Raw genomic sequence first — 14,703 nt, 5'->3', positions numbered from 1 at the left:
GTCGACATTGGTTCCAATGCAGCGCATAGAATTTATAGGCGCTTTCCTGGATGCCTCCAAGGCCACAACCTCCCTTCGCCTGGGCAGGTTCCAGACTCTGAAGGGCTTATAGCCTCAGCCACGGAGTTCCCTGTCACCATGCCTGCAGCTCCTAAGCCACATGGCGACATGCACGTACATGGTCCACCATGCCAGACTTCGGATGGGGCCCCTCCAACTCTGGTTGGCCTCAGAGTTCTCCCAGGCCCAGGACAAACTGGACAAGGTCCTATCGGTTCTGGCGCAGGTGATCGCCACGCTACAATAGTGGTCCTGCCTAGCCAATATGCTCCAGCGAGTTCCCTTCCGGGACCCAACACCGTCACTAGACCTAGTGTCCGACACGTCGGACTTGGGCTGGGGGTTCCACATAGGGAACTCACAGACCCAAGGGATTTTGTCAGCCATGGAGCTGTCCCTTCACATAAACATCAGGGAACTAAGGGCGATATGCTTAGCCTGTGTGGCATTCAGCTCACAGCTGCGCAGCAAGGTGGCCAGAGTTCTCACAGAAAACACCGCTGAGATGTTTTGCATCAACAGGCAAGGCAGGACGAGGTCCCCGGCCCTCTGCCAGGAAGCCCTCAGCCTTTGGGAGTTCTGTATAGCTCACGACATCTCCCTGAAGGCTTTCCACCTGCCAAGCATCAACAACACACAGGCCGATGGCTTGAGCAGGGTTTTCTCCTCCCAACACAAGTAGTTGCTCCACTTGGTGGTCACTCACCAGCTCTTCTGAGTGTGGGGCACTCCCCAAGTAGACCTGTTGCGACCTGAAAGAACTGTTGTTGCCCCAGGTTCTATTCCAGAGTAGGGGTGAGGAAGAACGTGATCTCAGAGGCCTTCGTCCTGTCATGGTTAGGTCAACTCCTTTATGCCTTTCTCCTGTTTCCCCTCATCGGCAAGGTCCTGGAGAAAGTAAAAACAGACAAGGCACGCGTGCTCCTGATTGCCCTAGCTTGGTCTCAGCAACATTGGTACGGGACCCTCCTGGGCTTGCTAGTGGCCCCTACACGGCCATTACCACTCCACCCGGACCTACTCTCCCAGGACCAGTGCCGCCTCCTCCACCTCAACCTGGATGCCCTCCATTTGACAGCGTGGCTGCTCAATGGCTAGATGCGGAGGAGGCAAGGTGTTCTGAAGGGGTCAGGCGTGTCCTCCTAGAAAGTAGGAAGCCATCCACACGCCGAGCCTACCTAGCGAAGTGGTCCCGGTGCTCCAGGTGGGCAGGCGAGCGGGATGCTTCCTCAATGGCTGCCCCGCTCCTGCTTATCCTTGAGTACTTCCTTCACCTTAGAACTCAGGGCCTGGCGCCTTCCTTCGTCAAGGTGCACCTGGCGGCTATTTCGTCGTTCCATCCGCTGGTCCAGGGCTGCTCGGTTTTCTCCCACACCATGACCGATCCTTTCCTTATGCTAGAACCTTGGTTCCTCAATGGGATCTAAACTTGATGTTATCCCATCTCACGGGGTGCCTGTTCACACCACTGGCCACATGCTCACAGTCTCACCTTTCATGGAAGGTAGCCTTCCTCATGGCTTTCACGTCAGCCTGGCGGGTCTTGGAGCTCAGGGCCTCACCTGCGACCCCCCCTACACGGTCTTTCACAAGGTCAAGGTGCAACTCTGCCCACACCCTGCATTCCTCCCTAAGGTGGTCTCCGCCTTTCACATGGGCCAGGACATCTTCCTGCCTGTCCTCTGCCCCAAACTTCATGCCTGTAACGAGGAACGTTGCCTCCATACGCTCAATGTGTGCAGGGTGCTCCCGTTCTATCTGGATTGAACTAAGATGTTCCGCAGGTCCTCACAACTCTGTTGCTTCGGCCGAGCACATGAGGGGCCAACCGATCTCCACCCAGAGGCTTTCCCGGTGGATTACACTGAGCATCCACACATGCTACAACCTAGCAGGGGTTCCCACACCACCTATTGTGAGGGCTCACTTGACAAGGGCTCAGGCCTTGTCGACTGCCTTTGCGGCCCATGTCCCTATCCAGGACATCTGTAGAGCCGCTACCTGGTCCTCAGTACACATGTTCATGTTGCACTATGCGATTGTCTCTCACGCCAGAGATGATGCTGGTTTCGATAGGGACAGAGAATCTGTGAACTCTTACCCACCTCCATCAGACCTACTGTGGAATACTCATGAGCAATCACTTGAAGAAGAAAGGACAGGTACCTGTTCTGTAACTGGCGTTCTTCGAGATGTGTTGCTCATGTCTGTTCCACATCCCGCCCTCCTTCCTCTGTGTTGGAGTTGGTCCGGCAAGAAGGAACTGAGGGTGGGGGGAGCACATAGCTCCCCTTATAGCACACTATAGAGGCACCACTCCAAGGGTCGCAGTGGTGCTCCCCCAGTACGGGTACTGCTAAGGGAAAAACTTCAGGCACCGGTGCACGTGGCGGGCACACACACCTACTGTGGAATAGACAGGAGCAACACATCTCGAAGAACACCATTTACAGAACAGATAACTGTCCTTTTTCAGAAAGGGATCATGGTGCAATGTAGTTAGAGAACCCCTGTTCTAAAAGATTGTGGTTTTCTTTAGGCAGAGTTTTCTCTGCATTTATTCTAGACCGATTCTCCCGCTGAGTTGAAGCTGTGCCTTTCCTGTGGCTCTTCCTCACGTCTCATTGAAAATGACTAAACTCTAAGGAGGAGAGCCAGAAAGGCTTCAGCTGCAGAGCCTCCCCCCTCCCAGTGCTGTGTTGGGGGGACGGCACCCCCAGATTCTGGCATACAGCACTGTCAGATGCCCAGCATCCTCTGATGCCATGCAGGGATGTTGGGAGATGTAGAATGCCCAGGCTGCAAGGGCCAAGACCACTCCTCCAGCTGCCCAGAACTAGACTCATGGGGCCAAATTCAGAGCAGTCATAGTAAGTCTTGTTGGGGTCGGTGTTGCACACACCTTATCCCATGCCTTCCAGTGTGTATCTTACTCTCACGTAGACAAGCTGCAGGCTCCTAGCCACAGTTACAAGCACCCCCTAGACTCCAACTGAGATCTGTGACCCAGCTTGTGTTCTAGGCAGCCTGGAGGCAGCTCTGTCTCGCCTCACCCTGTATCATATGTCCTTCCTCTTCCCAGCACGTGTTCAGCTCGGATCCCATGAGCGTGCAGAATGGGCGGGGCAAGTGTCCGCATGAGCCCAATAGGGCCTTTGCAAGCACCTTCACTGGTAAGTGTCCTGCTGGTCAGCAAAAGACTCGACCCTTCACAATTGACCATTGCTTAGGGTTGAGCTGCCCTGACAGGAACCCTCATAAACCCGAGATCTCAGGTCAGTTGGCTCCCTGCTGCTAAAGCACAGACTGGAGAGAAATTATTATGGAAGATCATCAACTGCAGTGGTATTAGGGACAGTGGGGTTTGACAGCTGCCAGCCTGGATGAGACATGACACTCTTGGTCAGCATAGTTGGGCCTGGAGTAATTTATAACCAATTAGAAATCTACTTTGGGATTCTTCCCTGGCTAGAGCCAGTATCTGAGGTCCACGTTTCCAGAGTCCACAGAGTTCATTCCAGGTGAGCACAGAAATCCAGATCAAGGTCTTTCCTCTCTCAGGGACTCTAACCTGGATCAGGCCATAGACTTTCCACAGCATATAGATAGCCCAACCCCTTTGCAAGGTTGCTGCCCTCCTTTTCCAAGATGGGTTTTGCAGTCCACAGGGCCATGCTGTAGGGTTTTATTTTCTCTGTGGGGCTGTTTTCCCAGGAGGGGAGCTGTACACAGGCCTCACTGCAGACTTCCTGGGCCAGAACTCGGTGATCTTCCGCAGCATGGGGTCCCGCTCATCTCTACGCACCGAGATGGATCAGCGCCTGCTGAATGGTAAAAGCACATTCTCTGACTTTGCCTGGGGGTGGGGGCACTTTGGCAAAACCCCTAGAACTTGAAGTCATGGCTAATTGGTATTAAATGGAGCAAATTGCAGCCACCTTCCTCTTTAATACAATCCCTGGATGCCACCCATCCTACCATGCAGTGCTCACTGTAGGTCTGTGCAGAAGGCCACAGTATGCATGATCAGGCTGGGGGGCCATTGGTCTGGTAGATGGAGAATGGGAAGGGAGGGTGTGGCTTGGGCAGTGGCCAATGGGAGGGGAGGCATGGCGGGAGGCTGCCCAATGGTGAATTGAGAAGGGCAGAACTGGCCGATGGTACAATGGCCTGCTAAGATGTGGCCCATATTCCGGCGAGTTTGAGAACTCCGGTCTGACAGGATTGGCTGTGGGCTTCCTGCTTGCTTGTGCAGCCAGGACGTGGGAGTCTACAGGCAGCCGCGCTCACAGCGGAGTCTCTCCCAGCGCCTGCACCATTTGGAGCGGTGCTGGGCTGAATGCTGCCCTTCATGTTTCTTCCATGTATGCTCTAGCTCTGCTCTGGGCTCTCTCTCACGCAGACCCAAAGTTTGTGGCCGCCTACTTGATCCCAGACAATGACGACCGGGACAATGACAAGGTCTATTTCTTCTTCACGGAGAAGGCAGTGGAGTCGGATGGCAAAGGCCACGCCATCTTCAGCCGCGTTGGACGAATCTGTGTGGTGAGGTCATGGGAGAGGATGTGTGCTGACATTGGAGTGACTGTTCTGATGAGTTTTGGGTGGTGGGACCCTCCAGTAGCATTACTGGGTCTTCAGCGGTTAATGGAGGGGCTATGGGGGAATCTCCTCACTCCTATTTGCCCCCATCCTCCTGTAAATAGCTTTGTTCTGAAAACAAATTTGGGTAAAGTTCCAAAGGTGCCCAATGGGACAGTCAGAAATTTTCTGGTAAAAATGTTTTTCAGTGGAAAATGGAGATTTTGATACAGTCTGCTTTCCATGGAAAACCATTTTTTCACCAAAGCCAAAATATTTCATTTCAGAAATGTTGCCATGGTCCCTCATGGGAGTTGTAATTCAAATCCCTTGCGTCCCCATTCTCCAAGGTGTCTCAGCCAGACTTCATTTCCCATGTCCCATGGGGGGGAATAGCTCAATGGTTTGAGCACTGGCCTGCTAAACCCAAGGTTGTGAGTTCAATCCATGGGGGCATTTAGGGATCTGGGGCGAAAAAAAAATAGCTGGGGATTAGTCCTGCTTTGAGTAGGGGGTTGGACTAGATGACACCTGAGGTCCCTTCTAACCCTGATAGTCTATGATCATGATGCATCTTGGGAAATGTTGTCTTATTAGGGAACCAGGCCCCTAGAAGAGAATGGAAGCATTAGGCATCTGAACTACAGCTCCATGAGGCATCACAGTGATATTTCAGAATCAAAATGCCTTCATTTACAGCCAAAATATTTCAGGGGTTTGTTTGGTTGTTTTTTTGCTGAAAATTTGACTATTATCCCCATTTTACAGATGAGCAACCAAGACCTAGAGATGAAGTGACTTGCCTAAGATTTCACAGGAAGTCTGTAGCAGAGCTGGGAACTGAACCTGGTCTCCTAAATTCCTAACCACCAAAGTGCAGGTCTTGAGCAGCTGATCCAAAGCCCATGGCACTTCCTCCCTGATTTCAATGGACTTTGGCGCTGGCTCTTTCAGACTTAGCTGTGAAATAAAAAGCTGCTTTCTCCTTCCATTTGGGTTTGAGGAGTGAGATGACCAAAGTCACCTGTGGTGTTTTCTAAGCACTTCAGTCAAGGCCTCACACTCCATATCACCTGGTACTTGACTGTCACATAAATCTCTCAAGGCTGAGAATGACTCTTTTCCAGCCAAGGCTAGGAGAATTCTGCTTCATGACTCTCTTCAATGTGGTTGGCACAAAAATCCCACTAAAGCCTTTGATGAGAAACATGAGGAATGTGAAAAATCGGGACGGGGGTGGTGGCGTATTAGGAGCCTATATAAGAAAAAGACCCAAAAATTGGGACTGTCCCTATAAAATTGGGACATCTGGTCACCCTAGGATTGAAGCTGACATTTCAAGTGGAAACTGTCAGTTTTCCGGCCATTTCTACTTCCCCTTTTCTTTCATTCTTTATAAATCAGAGACCCTGAGCCTCTTCCTGGTCACCGTCTTTTTTCACAGTGATCGCATCTTTCACACCAACCATGATTTTGTCTCCCAGATTTCAATTAATTCATCATGCCTCAAATTTAAACAACAATGACATTAATTGGGTTGGAACAGCAACAGCAAGCATGGTAAAGGGCCAGATTCTGACATTCCCAGTGAGTAATGCCTTACTTGGTGAGTTCAATGGGACTGCGTGAATAGGTAGGTCCTGGGTGGCATCATATGGCCCGAGCTGGTGCAGTGAGAAGATCCCCGTTGACTGCAACTAGCCAGAGCCATCCCTGAGGTCATTCTCCATCTACTGCAACTTGTTTTGCCTGGTGGCTCATCTGTGCTGGTTCTGAATCCCACTCCATCTCAGGTAGCCTGCCTGTCAGAGCTTTGGGCCACTTCAGCACTCTCTTGGACTCTGCCTGGAATGGGCTCCAGATCTGGAGGGCACAATGAGCCCACATACCATCGTGACAATTCGGAATGTTCAACTCACAGCTCTGTGGCGTGAAGTCCTGCTCTTCTTTTGATGGACTGTGGTGATTGATGCAAAAGATTTTGGGTCATCTCTGAGGAGGTCTGGTCACAAGTGGCTGAGAATTAGAGTTGGTTGAGAACTTTCAGATAAAAGTGTTTGTTGTTTCTGGAAAATGTCGACTCCTTGAAACCAAAGCTGTTCACAAGAGTCTGCTTTGAAGAGAAACTCCTGATTCAATTTTTTTTTAATTGTTGAAATGTCCCGTTTTTGACCATTTCTAGGTGAGAAATTTTATCTTCTGATTTTAAACAATTTTGAATATTGAATTTTTTGTTAATTTATACTAAAAAAAGTTTAAAGCATTTTAAGAAGGTTGAATTTGAAATGGAATGATCAAAATTAAACATTTTCATTGACCCACTGTCCTGATCTGAAATTCTCTTTGGATTATCAGTTCATGAAAATTTATGAGATTATGACCTTTTGTCCTCTTTCAAGACAGGAAACAATTTTGAAGTTTATTCATATTGTGATCCTGTGCTCAGTAGAGCTGGTTAGCAATGGTTTTCCCATCCTGTGAGAGTTTGAGATTTTGAGTCTCTTCTTTATACTCAACAAAGAGTCCTGTGGCACTTGATAGTCTAACAGACGTATTGGAGCATAAGCTTTTGTGGACCCAGGACTCTTTGTCGCTTTTTACAGATTCAGGCTAACACGGCTACCCCTCTGATTCTTTATACTCTTCTCTTGTTTTGCTTAGTGGCACAGCTTTGCTGGTTCTGAATCCCACTCCGTCTCAGGTAGCCTGCGTGGCATCGCTGTGGGCCACTTCCATGTGAGGATTTGCAGATTCCGTCCTGGGTCATAGTTTGCTTAGTCCCTAGGGAATGTAGCTTGTGTTCTGAAAGTGGCAACATTTCACCTCTTGACCTCTCTCTGCCCTCCAGAAATGGTGACTGTTCACAAATTTAACCCTGGTGAAAATCTTCAATTTTCATGGTAAGACTTTTCCCAGGAATCTTTATTGTGGGGAAAGGACAGATTTCTTCCTTGATGGGGGATTAGGATATTTTGGGAGCTGTATAAAACCTTCCAGGTGGACATTATTGTTTCCTTCTTCCGTTGCTGGTGGTGAGAATTGTGCACAGTCCTGCTCTGGATTTGGCAGAAGGAAATAAAAGCTAGAAGATCAGGCACTTCCAGCCATGGGCTTCCTACTTGCATATGCAGGATGAATGCATGTTCCATCTCAGTGGAGGGCCCGTCCCTGAATGCATATTAGCTGTGCGATCGGCTGAGCTGTAACACACATGGAGCGTGACCGCGGTCTCCCTCCCTGCCCTCCGTATGAAACATTGAAGTTCAGCTGTCCCTCCCCCAGCCCACCTCTGGAATTGCAGCGTGCTGTTTGGATAGGTTTGCTCAAGTGGTTCAGGGTAAGGAAGATGTCAAGCCATACAGCTCTCTACCCCATGAGACTGCCCACCTGTTGCATTCACAGCTGTGGTGACATAGCAAAATTAACATATAGATGGATGCATTTCACTGCTACGTGTCACTAGGCCTTGTGGCCACTGGACTTCATGCAACACCAGGGATGAAGATGGGTCAAACCTGGAACCACTTATCCAAACTCACGTGGATGGATCTGGATCCAAGCCACCAAACTTGACCAGCGGAGTTTCACAAAACTAAACCCATCCTTGGCTTTGCCAGGCCCTACTGGTAAGGGAGTCTCAGTCCCACAGACCATTAGCTGAGCTGCCGTCTCCCTGCGCTATCCACATACTTGTTTTGGGGTCAGCTCTGTGGGCTGTGATTAGTCTTGTATCCTGCCATGATCAGTGTCAGAAGCACCTTGTTGAAGAGGAGCTGGAATTTCTGAATTCTCTGCCCTCACCAGCCTCAGAGGGATGAAATCTGCCCTGCCCTTCCTTTCCAACCTTTGGAAGCCTGTTAGTAATCAGGGGCCAGAGCGGAGTGTGGGCTCTGAGGAAGGTACTGGTACAACACCTGGAGGGCAGTGGCTCAATTCCTGGCCCTGTCATTCACAAGCACAAGTTAGCAGGCCCCAGAGATCCCGGGGAGGCAAAGAGAAACATCTGTCAGTCGGCAGCATCAGCAATTGCTCAACGTGGAAGCAGCTGCTTTGGAACAGGCCGTGGGCAGCGTGAACTGGAGGAGAGGGTGTCAGCTCTCCATCCAAACAGAGCAACACTGTCAGCTGCGAATTCTCTGCTCCTGCTCTAACCCCAGAAAGAAACCCTGAGACACAGGAACAAAGAGGTTATTTATTGGACAAATCAGTTCCTGCCTGGAGTGGGATTCTTTATATGGGCAAGAGACTGGAGTGGGCACAAGAACTGACTGGCTATATATTTCCTATCATGCCTTGGACACACGAAAAATACACATGCACGTGTGGAAAAGGTCATCTGCACTGGCTAACAAATTGGCCTAGTGGGTTAGTGCACTGGCCTTGTCCTGCAGACCTAGGGCTCAGTGCTGGGCTAACATTCAGTGCAGCTGAGTGTGGGGTAAAGTAATTGTGTCTCTGAGCTATGTCTCAGCCTCCTCCAGTGCTAGGGCAGAAGTGGCTCCTGGCACAAGTTAGAGGTGCCCCACAGCTGCTCTAACTTATGTCACTAGATGGACAGTGGATTGTTCCTATCTTAGGTCCTTGCAGAACTCCTATTACCATAGTATCTACAACTGGCTACCCTGTCTTGGGCCACGAGGATTCCTGTACTACAGGGCAATCCCCAGCTACCCTCTGAGTGCAGCTTCAAGGCCCCTTTGTACAGCTGGAGTGTCGCAAAGAGGATTTAGCTTGGGCCGAGGATTTGACCTTTCGACGTAAACCCAGTTGAAATTATTTGGTGGCCAATTCTCAGTTTGTCTGGTCATTAGATTGGTTCTGCACAGGACAGGCCTGGGGTCAGACTTCCAGGAGGAAGGGTTTTCTGGGCAGGACTGAGGGGCATCAGCAGAGCAGTGCGAGAGCCCAGCACTGGAATAGCAGGGGGTGGCAGGCCAGGCTGGAGAGGTATTGGCAGAGCTGTGGGGGGGAGCCAGGGCTGGAATAGCAGCAGGGCTGCAGGGCAGGATTAAAGTGCGCTGACAGAATGGTATAGGGTCTTAGATCAGAATAGCCAGGACCTGAAGGTAAGGATTGGGGTGTGGGTTCAGTTTGCCCAGTGCTGTGTGACAGGTTTCAGAGTTGCTGTGTTAGTCTGTATGAGCAAAAAGAACAGAAGTACTTGCGGCACCTTAGAGACTAACGAATGTATTTGAGCATAAGCTTTTGTGGGCTACAGCCCACTTCATCTGATGCATGCAGTGGAAAATACAGTAGGAAGATATATTATATACACATTACCCAGAGTCAGGATTACTAGCCCTGAAATTATGTACACCCCATATGCCGCCGAGATACAAAGCTCACCCCTCTGCACGTGCCCAGTGGCAGCATGCAGTCTTGGACAGGGAGCTGGCCCGAGGGATGGACTGATAGGGGATCCCAGAAACAATCTCAGGGTGCTGAATCAGAGGCCACATGCTGTGCTTGGTGAGGGGAATGTCCATCGGGCACAGGCCAGTGGATAAACTCAGGCCTGGCTGGGATTCAGGGCCTAGAATCTGTATCTTCCACTTCTACACACCAGCCCTTTCCTTAAGAAGCAGGCACTTCCCTTCTAACTCTGCCAAGCAGGCTGGCCATAGGTGGTTTAGTGAATCCCTGGTTCCCTAACAGGGAAAGCTCAGAACTCCGGCTGAATGCAAGTTCTGCCCAATGCCCCAGTGATGTTCATTTTCCTTTGCGTTGGATATGTTTATAACCATTAATGGAAAGACTCCAGGGAGGACCAGATTCTGATCTTGGCTCTACTTGTGTCAATCCAGAGCTGCTCCATTAAGTGACTCTGGATTTACATCTGTTACTCATAATCTGCTTCTGTTCCTTTCTAGGGAATAGGAAGCTTCTCCCATTGGTGTTGTATCCCCTGTGTGTCTCAGCCAAGGGGAGGGGCTACGGAAAGCTTTGGCCTGGAATAGGAGAAAGGATGGTGTGGGGGTTAAAATGCCAGACTGGGAATTGGCCCATATGGGATCAGTTCCCAGATCTGCCACTGACTCACTGTGTGATCTTGGGCAAGTCACTTAGGGTCACATTTTTGCATCAAACTATCTGTGGCTCCATTTCTGGGACCCTGACTTTAGAAGTATGTAGCCAAAGTGGTCATTGATTTTGGGTGCTCCATGGATCTCAGCTTGGTCCTCCTTTCCCCCAGGCAACAGTGGTTTCCTTGGGCCCTGATTATAGTCACTGATCTGGGGAGGGGGTCGTTGCTGGGGGTGGAGCTGTGTTTCCCTGGCCTGGCATGCAATAATCCCATCTCCCATTGTCTCCTGTCAAGGTACCATGACCTTGTCCCCTCTAGAGAAACTAGCTCTGTTGCTGCTCATGTGGCTCAAACCTCCTAAGCTCATTGTCTCTAAGATAACCTTTTATCAGGCTGCTTCCAGGTGTGTGCAGTGATGTTCCTTCTCCTTCCAGAATGATGCAGGAGGCCAGCGGGTGCTGGTCAACAAATGGAGCACCTTCAACAAAGCCCGTCTGGTGTGCTCCGTCCCAGGGCCTGATGGGATAGACACCTACTTTGATGAACTGGGTAAGAGGAGCAACTGCTTGTACGCTCTCTGGCTGTGGGGCTCTGGGATTGGGGATGTCTGATATGTGTGTGGCCAGGGGACTGTTCACTTGGCCACTAGGCAGGAGTGGGTGGAAGGAGAAAGCCCTGAATGTTCAGTCTGTGCTAGAAGTTGGGCGCAAGTGCTCTGCTGAATGGGGATGGGCTGCTGACCTGGGGCCTCTGGGGACAAGAATGGGGTCCAGCTGTTTGCCTCTGGGATATCGTGGAGTCCAGAGATGCTCTCCAGCTTGGCCTTTGCCTCTTTGGGAGAATCTTGGTGGGGGGCTTGCCTCACTCTGTTCCACCCATCCAACCCCCAGCAGGTGGAGATAGGGGGCAGAATTATTGATTGGAACTGGCTGGGGGATAGGCTGCTGTATTCCTTGGGACTCAACTCTTGACAAGCCAGCAAGAAGCTGAAAGCATCAAGGAGTAGATGGGTGGGATGTGGGGTGCTTTGGAAGGGGGTAGTTTGATATACTGTGTGACAAGTCTTCTCTTCCATAGAGGACATCTTCTTGCTGAGGACCAAAGATGGGAAGAGCCCTGAGATCTATGCCCTCTTCAGCACCATCAGGTAACAACTCACAGCTCCTCTCACTCTCTATAATGAACAAAAGGTCTTCTCCTGTCACTTGAAAATTAACATCAGCCATTCCAACACCACCAATCCCCACCCTTTTTTCCATGCTGCTCAGTATTATTATTGTTTATTATTTGCATTGTGGTAGGGCCAAGAGGATCCCAGCCCAGTGGGCTAGGCGCTGAACAGAGTGGCAAAAGAAAGTCCCCCTCCAAAATGCATAGAATCTAAGTGAGAAGAGATAGTTTGTCTAGTAACTGTGCAATGGGAGAAGAGGTCAGCTGCATAAGGATGATGAATAATGCAAATGCACTGGGTTGGTTTTGGTGTAAACGTGTATAAATAGCCGTAGCTCTTGGAGGTCCTACAGATGGATACGTTATAGTTATCGATCAGTAGTAGATACTTGGTCCTTGGTGCAATGTCTGCATAATCTGAGACTCAAAATGGACAGTGCTGGGCAGATTCATGTACAACAGGCCTTCAAGAGGGTGATTTATGTAATTTGGAGCAAGACAGATACAGTTAAAATATTAATACTTGATGTCTCAAAGCAAATCTTTTAGTCTCTTAAAGCAGTCTTTCTGTAACCTGAAAATGGCAAAACCACGCCTCTTGGTTGCTAGGTCTTGGGGTCAGAGATAAAGTTGTTATTGGGATGTCTAATGTGAACATTCCCATGCCTAGATTTGGGTTTGTATAAAGGCACTTGATTTCTTTAGCTCGTTACTTTAATTGACCTTTTCCAGCCTTTGTAATAGCTAGGATTCACTTATTTTAACCTGTAACGTTCATGATATTTATTGTTTCAAATGTTTATACTTTTTATGGTGGCTGCCTTAGTTTGAATTCAGCACGTTGTCTTCCAGGGATTTATACTGTGATCTGATCACAGCCCCGTCTCATTGGGCGGGTTGTTGCTCGTAGATTTGCAGTTAGCTTTTGGATTTGGTGTCTGGTTTGGTAATTCTATCCCTCTTCAATACACCCATCTCTTGCGCAGGTCCCCAGCACCGTTAATAGGAAGGGTTTGCTAGCCCTGTGTGTGTTGCTAACAATGGATCCTCACTCTGGACCAATTCCTCTCATTTCAGCAACGTCTTCCAAGGCTTTGCCATCTGCGTGTACCGCATGGCAGACATTTGGGAAGTTTTCAATGGGCCCTTTGCCCATAAGGATGGCCCGGATCACCAGTGGGCAGCGTATGAGGGCAAGGTGCCCTACCCCAGGCCAGGAGTTGTAAGTGATTCACACCTTGTTTTTGAAGGTGTCTGGAAAAGATTCATAAAATGATCTTTTCAGAGAGCTAATAATACGCACGGTCACTCTAGGGCCTGGTATTTCCATTATTAACCCCATCTCGCTTCACCCTCTTGGCCAAGACTAGTTAATTTCCCCCGCTGGTGGTGGTGGGCTGCCATTTGGCATCAGCAAGGGGTGGTGGCTTTGTCTTGGCACGAACTTCCCAACAGTTAGTCTTCCTGGGTCTTTCAGGGATCATCATCAGAGTCCGTTTCGGGAGGTGGGACCCACTTTGGGATTTAATTGAGGCAAATGAACTATTCCCAGGCAGAGCAGTGTCTATGACAGGGGAAGGCAAACTTTTTGGCCTGAGGGCCGCATTGGGTTTTGTAAATTGTATGGAGGGCCGGTTAGGGGAGGGGACCATGGCCCAGCCCCCATCTCCTATCTGCCCCCCTTCCCCCAGACTCCTGCCCTGTCCAACCCCCCCGTTCCCTGTCCTCTGACCACCCCCAACTCCTCCTCTGATTCCTGACCCCTGCCCCATGCAACCACCCCTTCTCCCTGTCCCCTGACTGCCCTCAGAACCCCTGTCCCTGACTGCCCCCTGCTGCCTCATTGAACGCCCCCTCCTTCCTGACAGACCCCCCGGGATCCCTGCCCCCATTCAAACCCCTGTTTCCCCCTGACCACCATCCACACCCCTGCTTCCTGACCACCACCCCAAACTCCCCTGCCCTCTATCCAACCCCTCCTGCTCCCTGCCCCATTACTGCACTGCCTGGAGCACTGCTGGCTGCGGCGCTACAGCCGCGCCATCTGGCTGGAGCTGGGCCACGCCGCTGCTGCCGCCACCACGCAGCACAGAGACTGGGTCAGGCTGGGCTCTGCAGTTGTGCTGCCCCAGGAGCTCACAGCCCCACCGCCCAGAGCATTGCGCCAGCGGCGGAGTGAGCTGAGGCTGCGGGGGAGGAAGGACAGCAAAGGAGGGGTTGGGGGTAGTGCATGTCTGAGATCAAACAGGGGAGGAGGAGATAACACAGGGGAGCTAATGGGAATGAGCCTTTTACCTGGGCTGTTAACAGGACGGATCTGAGCTTGAGAAGGACGTCGAAACCCAGACAGCATCAGGGAGTAGAGATTCCCAAGGCCCTTGTTAAGGCCGAGCAGGTGGCTCACAAGCATTGGGATGAGGAGGCTATAGGTGGGGTCTCCTAGTGTCATGGCACAGGGTGCAGAACAGGAGTGCCAGGCTGAAACGCTGTCTCTTCTGCCTCGTGCCAGTGTCCCAGTAAAACCACCAACCAACCCAGCCGGCAGTACGGCTCCACCAAGGACTATCCTGACGACGTCCTGCACTTCTCCCGTGCTCACCCCCTTATGTATAGGCCCGTGTACCCATTGCACCGTCGGCCGATGCTGGTGAAGACCAACCTGCAGCACCGGCTGCGGCAGATCGTGGTGGACCGGGTGGACGCTGAGGATGGGCAGTATGATGTCATGTTTCTTGGGACAGGTGAGCTGGCACCCACAAGAGAACCCCCAGGGCCTCAGCAAGGCCAGCCATTTTCTGCTAAATCTCCCTTTGCTCCTGCCCCTGGCTCTCCACTTCTGGGTCATCCTCCCTGATCAATTCAGCTGC

At 50.8% G+C, this 14,703-nt stretch overlaps 1 protein-coding gene across 1 annotated transcript in view; it reads left to right on the top strand.

Moving 5' to 3' along the window:
* SEMA3G (semaphorin 3G) overlaps positions 1 to 14,703 on the top strand; it is a 78,150-nt gene that overhangs the window by 53,251 nt on the left and 10,196 nt on the right. Inside the window, exons 5-11 of the mRNA XM_032791378.2 lie at positions 3,143 to 3,233; positions 3,775 to 3,891; positions 4,463 to 4,605; positions 11,101 to 11,215; positions 11,744 to 11,813; positions 12,914 to 13,058; positions 14,346 to 14,577. Coding sequence (XP_032647269.1) covers positions 3,143 to 3,233; positions 3,775 to 3,891; positions 4,463 to 4,605; positions 11,101 to 11,215; positions 11,744 to 11,813; positions 12,914 to 13,058; positions 14,346 to 14,577 — 913 coding nt within the window. The remainder of the gene's footprint in view (positions 1 to 3,142; positions 3,234 to 3,774; positions 3,892 to 4,462; positions 4,606 to 11,100; positions 11,216 to 11,743; positions 11,814 to 12,913; positions 13,059 to 14,345; positions 14,578 to 14,703) is intronic.

This window comes from Chelonoidis abingdonii, chromosome 16 (genome assembly GCF_003597395.2).
Source record: "Chelonoidis abingdonii isolate Lonesome George chromosome 16, CheloAbing_2.0, whole genome shotgun sequence".
In the NCBI taxonomy this organism is placed as follows: Eukaryota; Metazoa; Chordata; order Testudines; family Testudinidae; genus Chelonoidis; species Chelonoidis abingdonii.
This window is presented reverse-complemented; position numbering and strand designations above follow the sequence as displayed.